General features: G+C 44.4%; 1 protein-coding gene across 1 annotated transcript in view; it reads right to left on the bottom strand.

Annotated features, from left to right (window-relative positions):
- Positions 1 to 490: 490 nt before the first annotated feature.
- EFNA2 (ephrin A2) overlaps positions 491 to 24,508 on the bottom strand; it is a 315,252-nt gene continuing 291,234 nt past the window's right edge. Inside the window, exons 4-5 of the mRNA XM_034422655.3 lie at positions 14,181 to 14,246; positions 491 to 1,748 (exon numbers count right to left, since the gene is read on the bottom strand). Coding sequence (XP_034278546.1) covers positions 1,627 to 1,748; positions 14,181 to 14,246 — 188 coding nt within the window. The 3' untranslated portion in view covers positions 491 to 1,626. The remainder of the gene's footprint in view (positions 1,749 to 14,180; positions 14,247 to 24,508) is intronic.

Here is a 24,508-nt window from a genome sequence, read left to right as displayed (position 1 = left end):
CAGATCCACGCAGGATCGATTTTCCGCTGATCCCATCTTCTCACCACAGAATGGATCAACGCATTACAAGCCCACAAGGCAATGGCTGGTTTTGGGTGTGAAAATTGGTCATTCAGGACATTTCGTCTGCAAGGGAGGGCAACCCCAAAACATCCACCATTTTGGAACTCGGCAGCTCAGCACCCCTCAAACTAGTACAGCCACATGGGCAGCGTGGTCCGGATGTTGCCTCTTCAGTTGCATTGTGCTGGTTTCTCCTCCCCCCCTCCCCAAATCCAAGCTATCTTTATGAACAGAAAAAAACAAGATTTACAAATTACACTTTCCCAGTTTTAGACCTGCATAAATCATCCTTCTGTTCAGACAACCCTCCCTCCCCCTTGACCCTTAAACACACACAGAACACAGTCCAGAGTTTTCGATTCGTCTTGAGGATATACATCTCCCACTGTCTTTCTTGGAGAAATCGAGGAAAGCAATGCCCCGGAAGTATGAGATGCTCTTTTTATTAATCTATTTTTCTTTTCTTTTCTTTTTTTTCCTTTTCTTCTTTTCTTTTCCAAGTGGCAGTGAGCCTGCGATACCCATGGAATATGACAACAAAGAAATCCGAAGGAGTAACAGGTTTTGGCATAAACAGTATTCTAGTCCTCAAGGTATCTTTTTTGTTTGTTTTTGAAGAAATGGTCTCGTTACAGTTGGTGGCTCTCTTCGTTAAGGGGTTTCCACCATCACAAAAAAAATGTAATTTGGTCACCGCGAGAGGTTCCACCGTTGCCCTCGACGCTACATCGTCATAGTCAAGCCAAAAAAAAAAAACCCACATCAAAGGGAATGTAAAGGATATCCCTCAAACCCACCCAACCCCTTCTCAAAAAAAAAAAAGAAAAAAATATGAGGCACCAACACCTCATATTTCCTTTCTGCTTTCTCCCCCTCCCCCCTCATTGCGATGTCTCTTTTTTGAGTTCCAGTTGTGGAAAAAGTCTAGAATAGACACACGCACACGTACCCTCCCAAAAAAACCAACAACAACAAAACCCACAAAAAACAGAAAAGGTTAAGCTGAGAAAAATAAGAAAATAAAAAAACGGCTATATTTGGTCTAGAGATTTTAAAAAGAAAAACTCCACGGGGGATTAATCTAAAGGGGTTTGGGGGTGTTTTTTTAAACCAGCTGGCTTGATAAGAGGTCTGTGTTGTTTTGTTTTTGAAATATAAAACCAGCTCAGCTCCCCATGTCACAGGTTGTTGTTGTTTTTTTTAAAAAAACTTTTTTTGAGCCTCTTTTTCCTTTCCTCTGTACTGCATCAGACTTGGGGGGTGGGGGGTGGAGTTGGCTCAGTTTGGGGTGTTGTTTTTTTTCAGGAGACGCAAAGGCAAAGACAGGAAATCCAGGGCCCCTTCTTCGCTTGACGTTGGCAGAGACCGGAGATCAAAATCCTTGCAACACCCCCACACACCCCCCATCCCAAGTGTATCGTTTCTGATTCGGTAACAAACACTCCTCTTCTTCGATCTCATTCCTTCCTCCAATACGTTTCCTCCTCCACCCCCCTTGGTTTTTGCAGCTGCCGCCGTAAAAGAAAACCCCCCCTTTTTTCTCGTCTGCAATTCCGCCGGGGGCTAGGAAGCGAGGATAGTCCAAAACATCGGCACCACCACGAAGAAGGCATCGGGAACGGTGAAGCTGCAGCAGGAATTATTGCTGGTGAAAATGGGCTCTGGCGATTCGTAGAGGGAATCGTCTGGAGGGGGGAGAAAGGGAAAAAAAAGTTGGATTTTTTTTGTTCCAGAGAAACCCACTTCCTGTCAGGGTTCCAAGTAATACACCCATAGAAAGCAGAACTCAGAGGCAGGCAAGTTCCCCAAAGAACAATTTATTGGATACATCATATTGGCACAACTGGTAAAAGCCGACTCTGAAAATTCCCGCGGCTTTCACCTAACTAAAAGATTAGTTTCCTCTTTCGCCCAAATCACTGGTCCAGGTGCTGGCCAGTTGCTTGGTTACTTCACTCCTCCTCTGGCCAACCACCGGTGAGAATGACCTTGGTTCCCACAGGAAAACTTTATTGTTTTGGCTACAAAACCTCATCTAGCTATTTCCCCCCTCCTTCTGTTGTGGGGCAAGCCTGAAGCCTCCAAGATGGCCTCAGCCAGGTTCACTTCCGGGTTGACACTTCCTTTTCCATCTCTCAAGATCTCTGATGTCCCACTGTTGCTTGGTGTGATGGATAGGAAGAGGTAGATGATTTTAACAAACAACCGAGGGCAAAAGAATAAAAAGCACAATGGGAAAACATAGCGTAGAACAATCGTCACATTCAATCATTCACATTTGACTGAATATCTGGACTTCAACTCCCAGAATTCCCCAGCCCGCACGTTTCATTACCCACCTACGTAACATCATGAGTGCCAGTGAGTATGGAGCTTGCTCCCTGTTTTATATACAGCAGCGTGCCCTGCTGGTTTTTGTGGGGGTGTGGTTTTCTCCTTGGTAATTCCTTGATTGGGATATTGTCTCATGCTTGATTGTTTGTCTGGTGTTAATCCCTGCTTATCTGGGTGTTGGCTGCTGGAGAGGATGTGTCTCTGGTCTGTTTTGTTTCCTTCTAAGCCTTTTTATTGTCTCTCTTGAATGGTTTGTAAATATAGCTTATCTCTATGCGTCTATTGATGGCTGATTTGTCTGAATGCCAAGCTTTCAGGAATTCCCTAATGTTTTCGGATATAGCTTAGTCTACTCACAGTTTCCCAGCTGAAACTATAGTTTAGTCTGCCCGTGAGATTAGAGTTTTCATTGTATCTTCTGACTGCTATTTGGTGTTTGGGGATGCACTCTCCACAATCAGACAGAAAGCAATACCCAAGCCACTCTCACAATCAAGCAAGAAAGCAGTGCATTAATCAAGGAACCATCAAGGAAAAAAACCCAACAACCTGACACTCCCACAAAATGGGTAAAATCAGGGGTGAAATCCAGCAGGTTCTGACAGGTTCTGGAGAACCGGTAGCGGAAATTTTGAGTAGTTCGGAGAACCAGCAAATACCACATCTGGCTGGCCCCAGAGTGGGGTGGGAATGGAGATTTTGCAATATCCTTCCCCCAGGAGTGGGGAGGGAATGGGGATTTTACAGTATCCTTCCCCTGGAATGGGGTGGGAATGGAGATTTTACAGTATCTTTTCCCCTGCCAAGCCCACCAAGCCACGCCCACAGAACTGGTAGTAAAAAAATTTGGATTTCACCACTGGGTAGAATAACAGATTAATAGAGTTGGAAGGGACTTTGGAGGTCTTCTAGTCCAACCCCCTCCTCAGGCAGGAAATCCTATACCAGCGGCCCCAACCTTTTGGGCACCAGAGACTGGTTCCGTGGAGAAGTTTTTGCCTGGACTGGATGGGGTGGGGTTTGCATGCCATTGGCGACCTCTGACATGCGAAGTCAGTTGGGGAAGCTGGATTCGCTCAATGACTACAGGTAGTCCTCAATTTACAACAGTTCGTTTAGAGACCGTTCAAAGTTACAACGGCACTGAAAAAAGTGATTTATGACAGTTTTTTTCACAATTACAACCATTGCAGCATCCCCATAATCCTGTGATCAAAATTCAGACGCTTGGCAACTGATTCATATTTATGACCGTTGCTGTGTCCCGGGGTCCTGTGATCCCCCTTTTGCGACCTTTTGACAAGAAAAAAAACTTAATGGAGAAGCCAGATTCACTTAACAACCTTGTCACTAACTTAACGACTGCAGTGATTCACTTAACCAAGAAAGGTCGTAAAATGGGGCAAAACTCACTTAACAAATGCCTCGCTTAGCAACACAAACGTTGGGCTCACTTGTGGTTGTAAGTCAAGGACTAACCTGTATGTGATTCACTCTGTGATTTTCTTAACAACCATGGCAAAAAGAAAAGGTTGTAAAATTAGGCATGACTGATTTAACAAGTGCCTTGCTTAGCGAATTCTGATCCCAATTCTGGTTGTAAATTAAGGATTACCTGTAATACCAATATCTGTATTATTTATTTATTGGTTTGGTTTATATGCCGCCCTTTCTCCGGAGACTCAGGGCGGCTTACAATGCATTAAGCAATAGCCTTCATACTTTTGTATATACCTGCTTAGTAGGGCTTTTGCCCCCCCCCCCAAGCGGTGTTCTTTTTTATACAAAGTCAGCTTATTGCCCCCACAAACTGGGTCCTCATTTTACCTACCTCAGAAGAATGGAAGGCTGAGTCAACTTTGAGCCTGGTGAGATTTGAACTTGCAGTAATTGCAGGCAGCTGGTGTTACTTAACAGTGCTTTAGTCTGCTGTGCCACCAAGGCTCTTAGTATCTCTCTATCTCTATCATCTATCTCTCTATTTCAATATATGTGTGTATGTATATACATATATATATGTAGGTCTTTGGTTATTCGGGTCTTCTCCCACGTAAAATTCCAATTTTACGTGGGAGAAGACCCGAATAACCAAAGACCTACATACAAACACCCGCGAAAACCTGAGAAAACACACATATATATATATATATCTTGCAAAGTGGGCAAGGAGATGCCATTGGCAAATCCCATGCGGGGGATACGTTTAACATCAGAAATTCTGATCCCTGTTGTGGCCATAAGTAGAGGACCACCTGTATGTATAGTTTCATGGACCCTAGCAGGAAAAAAAACCCCAACAAAAACCCTGAAATTGGAACATTCAAATCAACGGCGCCGTTCTAGTAAACTGGCTACTTCCTCTACGGCCCTGCCATCTGGGACACTTTGATGCCATCCAGTCTGAGCCGCTCTCCTCCTGAGTGGCTGGTGTCGGGGAGAGCAGAACGGTCCAGGGTTAAAACAGGCCAGCGAACAAGCTGCGTTTGCCAAGATCAGAAGCTCCCCTATTTCCCCCCAGACGGAGACTCCGTTTCAAAATATGCGGGCGGCAATTTTCGCACGATGGCACGGAGCCAACTTCAAAGATCTGCCAGCCAACTTGTAACAACAGGACATCTCCCGGGGACGGTGCCTGTTTAGGTTAGGTTTTGTTATGTCCTCCCCGGCCTTGGCTGGCAGTCAGCACCACCGTTCGGAAGGTCAGAGAGCAATTGTTTCATAGCGATCCAATAATCCTGTTTCCAAAAGACGCCTAATCAGCCAGCAATGCAAAAATGTCTTCGAGGGAATCCGCTAAATTACAGCCAAAGCCGTTTTAACGCCATTCCCTCAGCTCGGCTCCTCTTAAGTTTATTACTAGATTAAGGGTGGTTTTGGCAGACTCGCAGCCTGGAGGAGGGGAGAGCGGGGAAGGAGGGGGGGGGGAAGAGAGAAGAGAAACGGAGCAAAAAAATTTTGGGGGGGAGATGCAAATCCATCTTGGCATCGGCTTCGAATTCCTCCAATTCTACGGGACTAGCTTTTCTTCTTTTCACCCGTCTGTGCTTGGACAAGTTGCTGTCGTTTTGTCGGACACATTTTTTGGGGGGAGGGGAAGGTTGTCCTGGCCTTCTTCTTCTGTGGGTTGAGAGAGAAGGACTGGCCCAAAGTCACTTTGTTGGCTTTTGCACCTAAGGCAGAACTAGAACTCCCAGGCACTTGGCTTCTAGCCCAGGGTCTTTAGTTACTGCACCAAACTGACTCTACCTACTCTCCAGGTAGTCGTTGACTTACAACATTCATTTAGTGACCATTCAAAGTTACAACGGCACTGAAAAAAGTGGCTTACGACCATTTTTCACATTTGAAAAAAAGGGGAGGGGAGATCTAGGTTCTAGTCCTTCCTCAGGCACAGAAGCTCATTGGCTGAATTTGGGCCAGCTCCTGCCTTGCAGGCCAAAAGCCAATCAGATGTAGTGGGGATGGGGATGGAATAGAAGGGGCGAGACCTGGGTTCTAGTCTTCCTTCAGCACAGAATCTCCTGGGTGAGTCTGGGCAAGTTCCTTTGTCTCAATCAATTCACACAGACACTTTTCCTATGGCTGTTATTGTGAAGGAGAACAGACGGGGGGTGGGAGAGGTAACTATGTCCCCTTGAAATCCTGAAGGAAGGAAGGAAGGAAAAGATAGAGAAAGGAAGAAGTAAAAGAGAGAGAGAGAGAGAGAAAGAAAGGAGAGAAAAAGAAAAAGAAACAAAGAAAGAAGAGAAAAAGAAAGAAGAGAAAGAGAGAAAAGAAGAAAAGAAAGAAAGAAGAGCAAAAGAAACAAAGAAAGAAGTGAAAGAAGAAAGAAAGAAAGGAATGAAGAAAGAAAGAAAAACGAAAGAAACAAAGATAGAAAAAAGAAGAGAAAGAAACAAAGAAAGAAAGAAGTGAAAGAAGAGAGAAAGAAAGACAGGAAGGAAGGAAGGAAGGAAGGAAAAAGAGAAAGGAAGAAGTGAGAAAGAGACAGAGAAGAGAAAAAGAAACAAAGAAAGAAGAGAAAGAGAAAAAGAAAGGAAAGAGAAAGGAAGAAAAGACAGAAAAAAGACAGAAAGAAAGAAAAAAGAAGAAAGAAGAAAAAAAGTGAAAGAAGAAAGGAAGGAAAGAAGAAAAATGAAAGGAGAAAGAAAGGAGAAAGAAACAAAGAAGTAAAAGAAGAGAGAAAGGGAGAAAGGAAGGAAGGAAGACAGAAAAAAGACAGAAAGAGACGAAAGAAAGAAAGAAAGAAAGAAAGAAAGAAAGAAAGAAAGAAAGAAAGAAAAAACTGCCACAAGATATTTGTCCCAACCCTTGTGCAAAGCCACTACAAATATTTCATGCTTCATGAGGAGAAAAAAAAAAAACCTCAACAAAACAACCTGGGGGTTTCTTTCATATTTAAAAAAAAAGTCCTTGTTTTGTTTTAAAGCCAATTAAAATCACACAGACACACAAACAGGCACACAGAGAGAAATGAAACAGCACCAAAAAAACCGGCAATCTCTTTCCCCGATTCTGTCATTTCTGACTATTTGCACACTCCCTGGGAAGAACTGTGACCAAACATTAATTACATGTTAACAGGAGAAAATTATTAATTTGTGTTTTCTTTTTTCCCCAAACAGCTGCATGATTTGATTCTTTTTAAAATACCACCTGTTCAGAAAAAGCAGAAGGTTGTTGCTGTTTGTTACATTTTAAATAAAATAATTGGCTTTCTTTTCCCCCTCCTTGATCCCAACAATGAAGTCAGCGGGTATTCCAGACTGCCCCGGGTTCCTCTAAGTTTTTTCCCCCTCTCCTTTTCATAGATTTGTCTTCACCCCAACATAATTTGTTGGAAATCTGCATGCCTCTTGAGCCAACACCGGTGCTTAGTATTTCAGCCATTGCCAAGAAAAGAAAAGGTGAAAGTTATCGTAAAGGTTTGTGTGTGTGCAGGCAGGCCTGTGTGTCAAAAGGGCAAAATCTGCAATTAAGGGGCAGTGCCCGTTCTGCTTGAAAACAAGGTTTTGTGTTGTTGGTAATCAGGACTGAGCACCAACTGGGAAGGGGACGCTAACTTGACTTTTTTGACCTGTGCCCACTCACACCCTGTAGACCACGGGTCTCCAACCATGGCAACTTTAAGACTTGTGGACTTCAACTCCCAGAATTCCTCAGCCAGCTTTGAAGTCCACAAGTCTTAAAGTTGCCAAAGTTGGAGGCCCCTGCTGTAGACCAGAGGTGGGGAACAATATCCCCTTCATGACCTGTGGACTTCAACTCCCAGAATTCCATTGGCTCATTCAAGAATTCTGGGAATTGAAGTCCACAAGTCTTAAAGTTGCCAAGGTTGGAGGCCCCTGCTGTAGACCAGAGGTGGGGAACAATATCTCCTTCATAACTTGTGGACTTCAACTCCCAGAATTCCATTGGCTGGCTCAAGAATTCTGGGAATTGAAGTCCACAAGTCATAAAAGGTCCATTGTTCCCCACCCCTGCAGGCAAGGCAAGACTGATTCTTCAGTGTTTTAGTAGCCAAGAATATGACTTCAGTTTTGGGGTAAACTCAGGATGTGTGTGTGTGAGAGAGAGGCCTATCTCTGAGTGGGTCAGAGAAGGGATCTGGGTGCCAGAGATACATTCCCAGATTGTCCAAAAACCAAATATAGGATAAATTGAGGGAACAAGCTAATTAGAAGGTCTATGGAGATTCCCAGTCATCCAGATCATGGTTGTCCAAAAGATGCTTTTTCAAAAGGCGACTGGATTTTGTTTTTTTGTTTTTTTCCTTGAAGACGTTTCGCTTCTCATCCAAGAAGCTTCTTCAGTTCTGTCTTCAGTCTTCAGAATTGAAGAAGTTTCTTGGATGAGAAGAGAAACGTCTTCAGAGAAAAACAAACGAAGTTCAGTCGCCTTTTGAAAAAACACCTTTGGGACGAGCTAATTAGAAGCCACTGGTATGTCACGCATAGCCTGACATTTGTGCCACAACATCATCATAGCCATGTTATCATGTGTCCTGCCGAGGAACACCCACAAAGTTGGGGATGTTGCATGTATCTGGGCCACTTGAAGCATATCTGCATAAACTGCTCAGTCGCTGGAGGTTTTCAAGAAGAGATTGGACAGCCATTTGTCTGAAATGACATAGGGCAGTGATGACTAACCTTTTTGCCATCGCGTGCCAAAAGCGAGATGAGCCCGGGGGGGTCGTGCGTGCGTGCGCCCACACCCATAATTCTATGCCCCCTGTGCATGTGCGCACGACACCCCCCCCCCACGCTCCCCCGACTTTTGGCACAGTGGGCCCGGTAGGCCCGTTTTTCTCTCTCCCCAGGCTCCAGAGCCTCTCTAGGAGCCAGGGGAGGGCAAAAATGGCCTTCTCCATCCCTCCAGAAGCTGGAAACGGCCCATTTGCCAACTTCCGGTGGGACTGAAAGTCAGCAAATGGGCCGTTTCCGGCCTCTGGAGGGCCTCCAGCGGGTGGGGAAGGCTGTTTTTGCCCTCCCCAGGCTCCTAGAAATGCTCTGACCCTGGGGAGAGAGAAAAACAGGCCTTCCTCACCCCCATAGACCCTCCAGAGGTAGGAAACATCCTGTTTCCCTTCTTCCAGTGGCCCCAGAAGGCCCGAAAATCAGCTGGTCGGCATGCACATGCATGCTGGAGCTGAGCTCGTGTGCCTACCAACATGGCTCCGCGTGCCACTGGTGGCACGCATGCCATAGGTTTGCCATCACGAGTGTAGGGTCTCCTGCTTGAGCAGGGGGTTGGACTAGAAGACCTCCAAGGTCCCTCCCAACTCTGTTTATTCTGTTACACTATTATAAACTAACCAGTTAAACTGGTTTGCCTATAAAGTAAGTCACAACAAACCCTAATCAACGTTAATACAAGCTCAGCTAGCATGTTAGGTGAAGGCAGGCGGGAAGTCCGTCACCGATTAAATTTCCAATATGGGCAGTCCTCAACTTATAACCATTCATTTAGCCACTGCTCAAAGTTACAATGGCACTGAAAGAAATGACTTATAACCTGGTCCTTGTGCTCCCACAGTGATGTGATCAAAATTTGGCTGCTTGGCAACAGGCATGTATTTATGGTGATTGCAGAGTTATATCTGATCGCCATTTGAGGCCTTCCTAGCTGACTTCTGACAAGCGAACTCAATGGGGTAAGCTGGATTTGCTTAAGGACCTCATGATTCACTTAGGAACCGAAGTGATTCACTTAACAACTGTGACCAAAAAAAGGTCATGAAATTGGGTGCACCTCACCACCTAGCCACCGCCTTGCTTAGCAACAAAAATTATGGTCATAAGGTGAGGACCTGCCTGTCATCTTATCCCGTGTCTGAAAAAAAAAAGAATCTCTGAACTGTAGGATCACTGAAAGATAGAATCGAGGAAAAAATTCCTCTACATAGAAGTGAGGATTTAAGATTCTTCTCCGGAGGAAAACCCCTCCCTTCAGCTGCAGGCACTGACTCCCTCTGAATGTAGATCAACTTCTGCTTTCTTGAAGAACAGCGACAGGAACTTGCCACTGGCAAGGACCATGAGGAAACCAAGAACAATGCAGAACAGTCAACCAATACCGCAGAATAGCTGTTGGGTTAATCTTTGATGCCTTGAACGGTTTCTGAATTTATTCCTCTTCTGTATCGCAAGGTTGTCCATCCAACCGTGGCCACTTTAAGACCTGTGGACTTCAACTCCCAGAATTCCCCAGCCAGCATGGCTGGCTGGGGAATTCTGGGAGTTAAAGTCCACAGGTTTTAAAGTGGCCAAGATTGGACACCTCTGTGGTTCGGGTGAGGTGATCAGGTCTATCTCTGGCTGACCAGAAAGGAACTTCATGGTGACTCCAACTATCTTTCTTGGCCAACAAAGATGGAGGCCAGAGGAGGTACTTTAAAGCAGGGGTCTCCAACCTTGGGAACTTTAAGACTTGTGGACTTCAAGTCCCAGAATTCTGGCTGAGGAACTCTGGGAGTTGAAGTCCACAAGTCTTAAAGTTTCCAAGGTTGGAGACCCCTGCTCTAAAGCCCACCACATACTCTGGTAGTGTTCCAAACGTTTATGGGTGGAAAAACACACTTCCTCAGTGCTGTATATCCAAAGTTTGCATCTATAGAGGGAGATGCGTCACAGTCTATCTAAGAACGTTTAATGAACAGAGTGGGTCAACCCTGAAGCTGACCTGACTGAGGCCATTTTGAGGCTTCAGGGCTGCCACATCTGGAGCTAAGGGATAGGGAGGAGGGAGTAGAGATAGCTGGTTGTTTTTTTTAGCCAAAACAAAATACTTTCTCTTGAGAACCAAGGACATTTCAGCTGGTGCATTTCAGCATATGCCAATATGGCATATCCAATAAAGCTATTCTTCTGAGGAATCTACCTGCCTCGGAGTTTTGCCAGCTGTGGGTATGTTACTTGGAACCCTGACACAGAGATGATTCTGTACACTTGTTACCCAGCCAATGCCTCTTGGTAAAACCCTGTGGTTACCACTGTTAATGTTGCTATCCACCAGGCCCAAGTGGGCTGGGATTGGCCCACAGGAGCTGTTTGTTGCTGATGGAATTTGCCAAATCGCCTCCTGCCACCAATAGCCTCTCACCGACCAGTTCGCTCCCATAGAGAGGGGCTCCTCGGGGTGCCGTCGGCCAAACAATGTCGACTGGCGGCCCCCAGGGGGAGAGCCTTCTCTGTGGGGGCACCTGCCATCTGGAACGGGCTCCCCCCGGAGTTATGAAGGATCCAAGACTTACGCATCTTCCGCCGTGCCCTGAAAACGTTTCTATTCCAACAGGCTGGTCTGGCCTAACTCTCCCTTTTAAAATTGGCTTTTAAACTGGCTTTTAAATCGGGTTTTAGATCTCTTTTAGATAAATTTGGATGTCTTAATTTTTGAGCCTAAATTATTTAATCTGTTTTTTTTAATAGTTTTTAACTTTTATATGTCTTTGTATTTATTTATGGCTGTTCACCGCCCTGAGTCCTTCGGGAGTAGGGCGGTATACAAATATGAAAAATAAATAAATAAATCAAATCATGGTGGCAGCTTCACTGGATCCACCTGCTGTTGGTAGACTGTGGATCTTGTTTCCCTCAGTTTCCTGGCTTGGGGACGAAAGAAAGATGCTTTGAGTTCCATCTTTGATGCCCAAGAACTCAGAGAATCTTACTCCTAGCTTAGTGGGTGCAGTGAAGCGGAGAAATACAGGTAGTCCTTGACTTAACAACCACAATGTTTCTGTTGCTAAGCAAGGCAGTTGTCAGTCTGTTATTCATTCATTCATTCATTCATTCATTCATTCATTCATTCATTCATTTATTTATTTATTATTTATTTATTTTTCAAACTTCTATACCGCCCTTCTCCTTTCGGACTCAGGGCGGTGAACAGCCAAAATAAAAACATTTATACATAACGTTACAATTAAAAACAGATTTAAAATAAATTAATAAATTTGGCCCATAATTTAAAATTTGTCAGTTTAAAATCAGTATCAAAATTTTAAAAACCAACCCTAAAATCAAGACAGACCGGCTAACTGAAAAAAGTAAGTTTTTAGGGCCCGACGAAAAGTCCGGAGGTCTGGAATCACTCGTATCTCTGGGGGTAGATTGTTCCAAAGGGTAGGTGCCACCACCGAGAAGGCTCTCCTCCTGGGAGTCGCCAGCCGGCATTGTCTGGCTGACGGCACCCTGAGGAGGCCCTCTCTGTGGGAGCGAACTGGCCGGTGGGAGGCCGGTATTATGCCTCCATCTTGCGACCATTTGCCATGGTTGTTAAGTAAATCATTAAGTAAGTCATTAAGCCAAATTTCTGCTGCAAAGCAAAGCAGTTGTTTGTGAGTTGTACGCCCGTTTTGCGACCTTTTGGGAATAGATGTTCAGCGAATCGCTGCCGTTGTTCAGTGAATCGTGCAGTTGTTAAGCGAATCCGCCGTCCCCCACTGACTTTGCTTGTCAGAAGCTCCCTAGGAAGTTTGCAAATGATAATCCTAGGACCCCCAGGATGCTGCAACTGTTGTAGATAACATGCCAAGCACCTGAAGCTTGATCACATGATGTGGGGATGCTGCCTCAGTCATAAGTGTGAGATCTTTTCTCAGTGTCTTTGTAACTTTAAACCACTGTTTCTCAACCTTGGAAGCTTGAAGATGGGTGGACTTCAACTCCCAGAATCCCCCAGCCAGCAGTGCTGGCTGGGGGATTCTGGGAGTTGAAGTCCACCCATCTTCAAGCTTCCAAGGTTGAGAAACACTGGTTTAAACAGTCATTAAACAAATGGCCCTAAGTCAAGGACTACCTGTAGAGCATCAATAGCCACCCAAACATCCAGCCTCTGAAAAACATTGCCATCTAATTCCCCAATTCAAATTAGAATTATTTCTGGGTTTTTTTCTTCTTAAAAGCTGAATCATCAAATCTCACACAAGTGTGGATATCACCTGAGTTCTGTGCAGAAATACTGAAATCTCATATAAGATTTTAGTCTTTCTATACAGGTAGTCCTTGACTTGAGACCAGAATTTTTGTCATTAAACAGTGTGGTAATTAAGAGCCTGATAGTACAGTGGACTAAAGCACTGTTATTAACATCTGATGCTTGCAATTACTGCAAGTTCAAATCTCACCAGGCTCAAGGTTGACTCAGCCTTCCATCCTTTCAAAGGTAGATAAAATGAGGACCCGGTTTGTGGGGGCAATAAGCTGACTTTGTATAAATATACAAAAGTATGAAGGCTATTGCTTAACGCATTGTAAGCCGCCCTGAGTCTCTGGAGAAGGGCGGCATATAAATTAAAGCAAAAAAAAAAAAAAAGAGTTATCACATGACTGCGTCCCATTTTATGGCGCTTTTTTTTTTGCCATGGTCATTAAGCAGATCTGGGTTCCCTAATTAACTTTGCTTCTCAGAAGCTGGCTGGGAAGATCAAAAATGGTGACTAAAAGTGTATTATCATTTTTTTCAGCACTGACATAACCTGGAACAGTCACTAAATGAATGGTCGTAATGCCCTGATCAGTACAAATAGTCCTCGACTTACAACAGTTCATTTAGTGACCAAGTTACAATAGCACTGAAAAAAGTGACCTATGACTGTTTTTCACAGTTATGACCTTTGCAGCATCCCGGCAGTCATGTGATGCTTGGCAACTGATTCATATTTATGACGGCTGCAGTGTGTTGAGATCACCTTTTGTGACCTTCTGACAAGCAAAGTCAATGGGGGAGATTCACTTAACAACCGTGTTACTAATTTAACCACTGCAGTTATTCACTTAACAACTATGGGGGAGAAAGGTCATAAAATGGGACAAAATCCACTGAACAACCGTCTCGCTTAGCCACAGAAATGTTGGGCTCAATTGTGGTCGTAAGTCGAGGACTACCTGCAATGCTAATACCACAGAGCCCCAATTGCAGCCTCTATTTTTACTCATTTTTTCAAAGCATTCGTCCTTTCAGCAACGCTGCATTTTCCCCATTGATAAGTAAATCTGGACTTCAGAATATATCTAGAGGGAAAATAAAGGACATTTGTTTTTCAAACATGAATTTCTATTTACCCTTAAACCGCGTCCTTTTAAAAGATGGCTTTTGATATTTCTGAGCTGAGTGGTGCAGCGGAAGATTGGGGGCGCGGGGGGGGCACAAATAAGGGTTAGTACTTAATGTACAGTCTGATTCATGTATTACTCCAGGTTGGTTCAAAATAGAATCTTGGAGGGAAAAGGAAAAAAAATTCACATTTCCTACGCTTTCCTTCGTCTGGTCCTACTTACTTGTTGGCCGAACATAAACCTTCAACTTTAAGCAGGGTTTGTCAACCAGATTAGGTGGCGTGGCGGCTGAAAGAAAGCAGAAGAGACAAAGAGGGGGAAATGGTGTTAGAGCAAACCAGGTTCCTGCCACACAAAGAGTTCTTTTTGCATCTTTCAGGTAACATGCAAAGAAGGCTGGTTCTAAAAAAAAACCTCAAGTGCTCCAGCAATTTGCATTTCCTTCCTTCCTTTTTTGTTTAACTTTCCTTTCCTTCCTTCCTTTTTTGTTCCTTCCTTTCCTTCTTGTTTAACTTTCTTTCCTTTCCTTCCTTCCACCTCTTTTCCTTCCTCCCTCCCTCCCCTTTTCCTTCCTTTATTCTTCCCTCCCCCCTCACTCCCTTCCTTTTTCTTTCCTCCCTCCTTTCCTCCCTTCCTTCTTCTTCTCCCTCCCTCCCTCTTTCCCTCTCCCTTTCCTTCCTTCCTCTCCCTCCCTCCCTTTCCCTCCCTCCTTTTTCCTTTCTCCCTCCCTTCCCTTCCTTTATTCTTCCCTCCCCCACTCTTTTTCTTTCCTCCCTTCCTTTCTTCTTCTCTCCCTCTTTCTTTCCCCTCTCCCTTTCCTTCCTTCCTTCCTCTCCCTCCCTTTCCCTCCCTCCTTTTTCCTCCCTCCTTCCCCTTCCCCTTCCTTTATTCTTCCCTCCCCACTCCCTCCCTTCCTCCCTCCCTCCCCCCTTTTTCTCCCTCCCACCCTTTCTTTCCCCTCTCCCTTCTTCCCTCCCTCTTTCTTTCCCCTCTCCCTCCCTCCCCTTTCCTTCCTCCCTCCCTCCTCCCTTCTTCTCCCTCCCTCTTTCTTTCCCTCTTTCCCCTCTCCTTTCCTTCCTTCTTCTTCCCCTCTCCTCCCTCCCTCCCTTCTCTTTTTTCGTTCCAAATTTGTACAGAGCAAAAGTCATGCACAATTTTGCTCTCCGTCCTTTCAGCAACTCTGCATTTTTGTTCCCATTTGTAAGTAAAGCTGTATTGTCTCCTCCGCATTCAGAGCCGATGATGGGCCCCGAGATGGTCGCCATTTTACCAGCGCACAGACAGAGCCCCAAATTTGCACCCATTGCCGCACCCAAAAAGACGCCTCCTTGACGCTGAGAATCTTTGCCCCGATGGCTGATGATGGGCACTATTATGTTCAACAGCTCACACTCCACTGCCTTAAGACCATCCCCACACCAATTGCTATTTGACCCACAGATGTTTCCCGGCCCTGCTAAGCAGCTTAAAGCTCTCTTAGGTATCTCCGGTTCCTTTTACTGCACGATAGGCTCCGCTTTTAAAGCCGTGTCTTTGATCAACTACCAAAACCGATGTCAAAAGTTGTCTGACCCCCAGGCAGGGATACTTAACCAGGACCCGGCTCCTTAGATGTGTTTGGATTTCCAGGCCCCCACCCTAAAAAAACCTGCCAAGCCAAATGACACGCTTTGGAGCGCTTCCCTTCAGTCCGGCCGAATGTGTGAGTTGTGTGTTGAACGAGAAGCGAAGGGGTTTGTTGTGGCAGGAGAGTAAAAATTGGTAATTAAAACCACGGGGACGAGGCGCAGGGGGGTGCCCAGTGGGAATATTCCCAGGCATGAAATTGGTTGGATTAGGATGGATGGGCCAGCAGAGAGAGAGAGAGAGAGAAAAAAAAGAGGGTTAAAAGGAAGGAAAAAAAAAAAACCCCACACGCCCTATTTTGGTGGAGCAAAGCAAAGATTTGCCAAGGCGGATTTTTCGCCTGTTCTAAAACGGATTGGATTTGACAGCCCAATTCCAAAGAAATCCAGGGAACATCCTGTTTGAAGAAAGCTAGGAGTTTCCTTTCTATGCAAGGGTCATCGAAAATGAATGTTCGAACCACGCGGGAACACTGATTTATATTAATGTTCCTCCAGGGGACTATAGATCTAAGCTTGGTCACCCGGCCTGCCTCTTTTTCTCCCCTGCTTGTTTTCCTAGTTAGGCAGGGCAAGAAACTGGCCACTTGAAAACAGAAAAAAAATAAATAAAAAGCAAATTGGGTCAGATCAGCAATTCTCCTTCTCCCCCTCCCCCCCACTCCTCCGCCAAAGCATTGTCAGTGTTGGCGAATTCAGAATTTTATTTTTCTCCGCACACCACTTCTATTTTAAATCTGCTTTTAATCATTTGGAGGAGAGATATAGGAGATAGATAAATATGATTTTTTTTTTTTAGAAAAGAGGAAGGCAGATTTTTTAAAAGGGTCTCTTTCATAACTGCCCTGGACATTGGAGGTTTTTCTTTTTTTTTAAAAAAAAATGCTCTTTTTAAGGCTAAAAATATATAAATGAAGGGACAAATGGAGGCCGTAGGATTCCCTAAAGTCCAACTTTCCTCTAAAGCAAACAGAATAAAGAGGCCGTGGGCAGAAGCAGACTCGTCTTTCGACAGACATAATCAAAATGCAAAACCAGATAATCTTATCCTGGCCACGAATTCCAGATGAGAATGAATTTAACCTTATGTGTATTTGTACTCCTTAACGGAAGGTTTTTATTTCGCCGGTTTGGGTAACCGCACATAGCAGCTTCAGGGGAAAAAACAAAAGTGATCCGGATACTTAAAGACACGAGCTGGGTTCACACAACACAAGAGAAAAGAAGCATCCAAGTTTACCAATGATTTTGGCTGGATGTCAGGAAACTGTCCTAACAATAAAATAACATTTATTTATTTTATTTGTTTTAATTTGTATACCGCCCTTCTCCAGCAGGACTCAGGGCGGTGAACAGCCAGAATAAAACAGAACATACAAAATTTAAAAACAGTTTAAAAATAATTAAATATTTTTGGCCACAATTTAAAATAACCCAATTAAAATCAATTCAATTTAACCGAAACAGTGGGATCAAGCCAGCCTGGCTAGGTGAAATAAATAAGTTTTCAGGGCCCGACGAAAAGTCCGGAGATCTGGTATTGTGCATATCTCTGGGGGGGAGGTTGTTCCAGAGGGCGGGTGCCCCCACAGAGAAGGCTCTCCCCCTGGGGGTTGCCAGCCGACATTGTCTGACAGACGGCACCCTGAGGAGGCCCTCTCTGTGCGAGCGTACTGGCCGGTGGGAGGCTATTGGTGGCAGAAGGTGGTCTCGTAAATACCCCGGCCCTAAGCCATGGAGCACTTTAAAGGTGGTCACCAACACCTTGAAGCGCACCCGGAAGACCACCGGGAGCCAATGCAATTCGCGCAGGAGAGGTGTCACATGGGAGCGCCTAACATTTATGGTTAGGATCAGATTGCTTCAGTAGATAAGAGGACACTCCTTTGCTGCAGGTGTTAAAAGAACTCAGGTGGCACTGTGGGGGTAACAGATTCCCTACTTAGTGAGGGGGAGTTCTGAGTTTTAGCTCTACCTTATGCACAAAAGTTGGCTGAGTGACTCTGGACCAATCACCAAGAGACGGTGAGTTCTAGTCCCGCTTTAGGCATGAAAGCTGTGTGGTGAAATTTTGGCCAGTTACTCTCTTGTAGCCTAACCCACCTCACAGGATTCCCCACATGTTGTGGGGAAAACAGGAGGAAGAAATATTAGGCATGGTTGAGTTAGAATATAAAATAACAGAGTTGGAAGGGACCTTGGAGGTCTTCTAATCTAACCCCCTGCTCAGGCAGGAAACCCTATACCATTTCGGACAAATCGTTGTCCAATCTCTTCTTAAAAACCTGCAGTGTTGGAGCATTCACAACTTCTGGAGGCAAGTTGTTCCCCTGATTAATTGTACTGTCAGGAAATTCCTCCTTAGTTCTAGGTTGCTTCTCTCCTTGATTAGTTTCCATCCGTTGCTTCTTATCCTGCCCTCAGGTGCTTCGGAGAATAGCTTGACTTCCTCTTCTTTGTGGCAACCTCTGAGATATTGGAATACTGTTATCATATCACCCCTAGTCCTTCTTTTCATTAAACTAGACATACTCAATTCCAGCAACCGTTCTTTATAGGTTTTAACCTCCGGTCCCCTAATCATCTCTACTGCTTTTCTCTGCACTCTTTCTAGAGTCTCAACATCTTTTTTACATCGTGGCGACCAAAACTGGATGCATTATTCCAAGTGTGGCCTTACCAAGGCATTATAAAGTGGTATCAACACTTCACATGATCTTGTTTTTATTCCCCCGTTAATACAGCCTAGAATTGTGTTGGCTTTTTTGGCAGCTGCCCTACACTACAAATGATTGTCCACTAGGACTCCAAGATCCTGCTCATAGTTACTACTATTTAGTCAGGTACCACCTATAGTCCTATACTGTACCTGTGCCTTTGGTTTTTCTTGCCTAAATGTAGAACCTTACTTTTTTTCACCATTGAATTTGATTTTGTTAGATAGGGCCCAGTGTTCAAATCTATCAAGATCCTTCTGTATCTTGAACCTATCTTCTGGAGTGTTGGCTATTCCTGCCAGCTTGGTGTCATCTGCAAATTTGATGAGTTCCCCATCTATCCCCTCGTCCAAGTCATTGATGAAGATGTTGAAGAGCACTGGGCCTAAAACAGAGCCTTGGGGTACCCCACTGCATACTTCCCTCCATGTAGATGCAGTTCCACTGAGGACTACACGTTGAGTGCTGTTGGTCAGCCAGTTACGAATCCATCTGGTGGTGATGTTGTCTGACTCACATTTTTCTATCTTATCAAGTAGTAGGTTACGGTCTACTTTATCAAAATAATAAAGGTGGGTTATCAATAAAATACAAATCTCGAAAGCCCCTTTCAACCCTCTCTTTCTAGGAGTCCATCATCAGGCTGCATCTAGAAATAGTGGCCCATGCTCATGGCAACTGTTTCAGCAGAGGTAAGACAACACTGTATTGGGGGTGGCTGAATTTACAGATTTCTGCCCTGGACAAGGGGTCAGACTAGATCCATGATGGTGAACCTATGGCACGCGTGCCACAGCCATATCAGTGGGCACGCAAGTTCAGCTCCGGTGCGAAACAGGCTGTTTCCTGTCTCCGGAGGGCCTCAGGGGGTGGTGGGAAAGGCCCGTTTTTTGCTGTCCCCAGCCTCCAGAGCCTCTCTAGGAAGTTGGCAAATGGGCCCTTTTTGGCCTCCGGGGAGGTGGGGAAGGCTGTTTTTGCCCTCCCCAGACTCCTAGAAATGCTCTGGAGCCAAGTGAGAGAGAAAAACGGACCTACCGGGCCATCATGTGCCATGAGGGAGGGGGGAGTTGCGTGCGCATGCGCAGGGGTGGGGTGCATAAAATTATGGGTGTGGGCACGTAGGCGTGCAACCCCCCTAGCTCCCCCCTCCTGGCACATGATGGCAAAAAGGTTAGCCATCACTGGACTAGATGATCCCCCACATCCCTCCACAGCAGGCTACTTCTGCCGACTGCCGGCAGTTCGAGTCTCACCGGCTCAAGGTTGACTCAGCCTTCCATCCTTCCGAGGTCAGTAAAATGAGGACCCAGATTGCTAGGGACAATATGCTGACTCTGTAAACTGCTTAGAGAAGGCTGTAAAGCACGGTGAAGCGGTATAATAAGTCTAAGTAGTATTGCTATTGCTGTAGCAATATTCTGTCTTTTTTTTTATTTTATTTTTTTAAATCCTGTCTTTAATACTTTTATAAGTAATTCAAGGTGGCAAACATACAAATACTTCTTCATCCTTCTATTTTCCCTACAACAACAAACCTGTACATGAGTTTGGCTGAGAGGGACTGGTCCAAAGTCATCCAGTCAGCTTTCATGCCTAAGGTGGTACTAGAACTCACCATCTCCTGGTGATTGGCTCAGTCACCTAGCCAGCTTTCACGCCTAAGGCGGGACTAGAACACACCATCTCCTGGTGATTGGCTCAAAGTCACCTAGCCAGCTTTCACGGCTAAGGCGGGACTAGAACTCACAGTCTCCTGGTGACTGGCTCAAAGTCACCTAGTCAGCTTTCATGCCTAAGGGGGTACTCGGTGGTGGGTTGCCCCCGGTTCGGACTGGTTCACAAGAACTAGTAGTAAAACCGGGGCAAGGCTCCACCCACTGAGCCGGATGTCATCAGAAGTGCACATGCGCAGACGAGCGCGCGGGCACGATGCGAATCGGTAGTAAAGGTAAGTAGAACCCACCCCTGGTGGTACTAGAACTCCCCATCTCCCGGTGATTGGCTCAAAGCCTTGGTGGCGCAGTTGACTAAGTGCTGTTAAAGTAGCACTAGCTGCCTGCAATTACTGCAAGTTCAAATCTCACCAGGCTCAAGGTTGACTCAGCCTTCCATCCTTTCGAGATAGGTAAAATGAGGACCCGGATTGTTGGGGGCAATAAACTGACTTTGTATAAAAAATAGAACACTTTTTTTTTTTAATTCAAAGTCAGTTTATTGCCCCCAACAATCCGGGTCCTCATTTTACCTACCTACAATATAATCAACTACAATTGAGATGGAAAGAGGACCAAAAAACTGGTATTATGTTGCATGAGGAAGAATTGGTTAGACACATAAAAGAGAAAGGTCCAATGCATATTAAAAGGCTTTATAATGTTTTGTTAGAAAGGGATTCAGAAACTGAATTAGTTAAAGATTGTATGATTAAGTGGGCACAAAATTTTGAAGAACCAGTGATGTTGGAAACATGGGAAAAAATCTGGGTTCAGAATGTTAAATTTACACAGTCGCAGAATTTGAGGGAAAATTTCTATAAAATGTTTTTTAGATGGCATTTAGACCCCAAAAAATTGTCGTGTATGTACCCTAATGTACAGCCAAAATGTTGGAGATGTGATTGTTTAGATGCTACATATTATCATGTTTGGTGGACTTGTAGGAAAGTTAAGGCTTTTTGGATAAAAATTTGGTGGGTTATGCAGAATGTTTTGAAGAAAAAAATTCAATTTTCTCCACAACTGTTTTTATTGGGTATAGTTAAGGGTTTTGCACTGGGTGAAACAAAATTGATATTGTATATGATAACAGCAGCAGGATTGTTGATAGGTAAATACTGGAAAAATGAAGCTTTGCCCACTATCGAAGAATGGACTTTGAAGATGGCCAGTTTTGCAGAGATGGCGAAGATTTCAGCATACTTAAAAGATTGTTCACAAGAGACTTATGAATGGGAATGGAAAAAATGGATAGATTATGTTCAGAACAAATATCAAACTAGGAAGTATCAAATAGCTTTTATTTGAAAAGGATATATCAAGATAGAAATATTTCAATGTAATGAAGATAAAAAATTATAAGGGGGAGGGAGGGGTTCAAGTTTTATATAAGTTTTATACTAAGGTTTTTTTTTTACCTGATATGAGTATATTGTGTGGAAGTCCGGGGGGTGGGGAGGGTTAGGGAGGGTTAGGGAGGTTGGGAAGTTTGGGGTGGGTTGAGGGGGGGGGGAAAGGGGTGAAAATGTAATTGTAAAACTTTTGCAATAAAAAAAAAAAGAACACTGTGTTAGAGTGGCAATTAATCCCATTCCGTTTTTGGGGTAATTGCACCTTAATTAGAGGTGGACCATGGCTTTTCCTTGGAGTATACTTTTTAAAGAAAATAGAACACCGCTTTGGGGGGGGGAAGCCCTACTAAGCAGGTATATACAAAAGTATGAAGGCTATTGCTTAACGCATTGTAAGCAGCCCTGAGTCTCTCGGGAAGGGCGGCATATAAATCGAACCAATAAAGGAGCCTGAGTGACGTAGCAGGCTAATGCCTCCTACTAAGGCAGCATTTAACATCCAGCTGCCTGCAATTACTGCGAGTTCAATTCTCACCAGGCTCAAGGTCGACTCAGCCTTCCATCCTTTCTAAGGTGGGTAAAATGAGGACCCAGTTTGTGGGGGCAATAAACTGACTTTGTATAAATATACAAAAAGTATGAAGGCTATTGCTTAACGCCTTGTAAGCCGCCCTGAGTCTCCGGAGAAGGGTGGCATATAAAAATAAAAATAAATAAATGAATAAATAAAGTCACCTAGCCAGCTTTCATGCCTAAAGTGGTACTAGAACTCACAGGCTCCTGGTTTCTAGGCCTGCACCTGAACTAGTACACCAAAGTAGCTCCAAGTTCGTTGTTGTTGTTGTGTGGATGCAGCTAAGAGGTTGTTCTGGGCTTAGCAGAGGAGCAGAGTTTCAGCAAAGTACCCTCAATTGACTCCCAAGACTGGCATTCCTCAGAATTGTCCTCATTTGGGTGGTTTGTTTAAAAAAAAAAAAAAAAAGGCCCCAGCGGGAAGAGTAAGTGGGGTCCCAGCAGGCAAGCAGAGACAGGCTGAGAAAACCCAGGGCCGAGGAGGTCCTTCAGCCCCCCCACCCCGCATTTACAATCCGAGGAGACCGCCAGCAGCAGCTGTTCCCAGAGCTATTTCAATGTTGGTCTCAGCGGCTTGCTGAGATATTGACACCAACCGCGGGGGGGCTTTCTCCGAGATCCCCTCCCTCCCCATGGCTTTCCCACCCAGCCTCCCTCCGCGCAAGAAGAGCGCCATTGTCCCGGGGACAATCCGCGGCTGACGTCACCTTTTCTCAATGGGACCAAAGAGGGCGCCACAATGGGAGCCATTGAGAAAAAAAAAAGAGAGAGAGAGAGTGAACGCGAGAAAGGCCCTCATTTGCGTAACCACACCCCTTCATTTGCATGTCCCGCCACCCAGGGTTTCTTTCCCAGAGGAAAAAACGCCGCGCGAATGAATGAATGAAGCGCTGGAGGAAAGCGCGAGGGAATCGGGCAACGTGGGAATCGTGCAACGTGGAGTGTTCCGTTGTGTGTGTGTGTGTTGTGTGTGCAGATCGCCGAGCCCTTTTTCTTTTCCAGGCTCCGACTTTCCTTCCCCTGCTTCACTTAAAAGAGTTTAGTAGTTGTTATGCGAAGTTTTTTTTTTTTATTATTTAAAGGGGGGGCGGGTGAGGAAAGGTCTGCTCCAAAAAAAACTTTTGTCTGAACTTTTTTTTCCTTTTGATTTCTCTCCGTTCTGCGGATCGGCTTTGGGGGGGATATGTAAAACAATTGACGACGGAGCTTGGATATCCGGTGCTTGCACCTGTGTGAAAAACAGCCTCGGTCGGGTAGTTTTGGGTTATATATATATATATATATATATATATATATATATATATATATATTGTGGGGTTTCTCCCCCCACGACATATTTCTTTTTCCGTTTTACGGTTTTCTTTTTTCTTTTTAAATTGTAAGCCACCCAGGTTAATTTGGAAGCGGGAAGTCTCTAAGTATGTACCGGAATCCATATGCGTGTGCGGTTGTGTGTAGTGACAACCTATAATAAAATGGTGGAGTGTGCAATTTTCTCCTCCACTCTATTTCCCTTTAGTTTTGTTTTTCCTTTTCCCCACCTCGGTCTCAAATCAATATTCATGACCTCCTGCTTGCATCCTCTTGTTCCCAAAGTTTCCTCTCTCTTTCTTCCTCCCTCCCTCTTTTCTCTCTTTTTCTTTTTTTCTTTCGTCTTTCTATCTTTCTCCCTCCATCTCCCCTCCTTCCTTCCTTCTTCTCCATCCCCTCTTTTTCTCTTTCTTTTTCTTTCTTTCTCTTTCTCCCTCCCTTTCTTTATTTCCTTCCTTCCTTCCTCCCTCTTTTCTCTTTTCCTTTCTTTTTCCTTTCTCTTTCATCTTTCTATCTTTCTCCCTCCATCTCCCCTCCTTCCTTCCTTCTCCATCCTCTTTCTCTTTCTTTCTTTCCTTCCTCCCTCCCCCTCTCCTTTTTCTTTCTTTTTCTTTTTTCTTACTTTCATCTTCCTATCTTTCTTCCTCCATCTCCCCTTCCTTCCTTCCTTTTTGCCATCCCCTCTTTTTCTTTTTTTTTCTTCTTTCTCTTCCTTCCTTTCTTCTTTCCCTCCCTCCCTCCCTCCTTCATCTCTCCCTCCCTTTCTTTCTCTCTTTCTCTCTTTTTCTTTCTATTTTTTTTTTGCACTTTTGCAAAATGTACAGTTACTCCCAAGCCTAGGGATACCTATAAAGTGTTTCCCTACTGTACACAGGTACTTATAAAATTAAATTATCATAAAGATTAAACTATTATAAAATTAATTTAATTATATAAAATTATTATTGAAGACATTTATAGAGCATTTCCCTGTTGTACAGTGATGGTGCTATTTTGTTGTCTCCTGCTAAATTTATTTATTTATTAGCAGGGTGGATTTGATTTAAATCGAGTTGATTTAAATCACAATTTAAATCACAATTTAAATCACTAGTAAAAAGGCTTGATTTAAATCAACTCGATTTAAATCATAATTTTTAAAGAGCAATTGTCATCTCTGCTACTCCTTTGACCCACTGTTGACTCACCGATAGTCCCAGTGTTGCAGAATATACAGCCTCATGCTACATAACTAAGCTCCATTTCATGCTGAATAAA

Source organism: Pantherophis guttatus, chromosome 1 (genome assembly GCF_059756535.1).
Source record: "Pantherophis guttatus breed Tessera chromosome 1, ASM5975653v1, whole genome shotgun sequence".
In the NCBI taxonomy this organism is placed as follows: domain Eukaryota; kingdom Metazoa; phylum Chordata; class Lepidosauria; order Squamata; family Colubridae; genus Pantherophis; species Pantherophis guttatus.
This window is presented reverse-complemented; position numbering and strand designations above follow the sequence as displayed.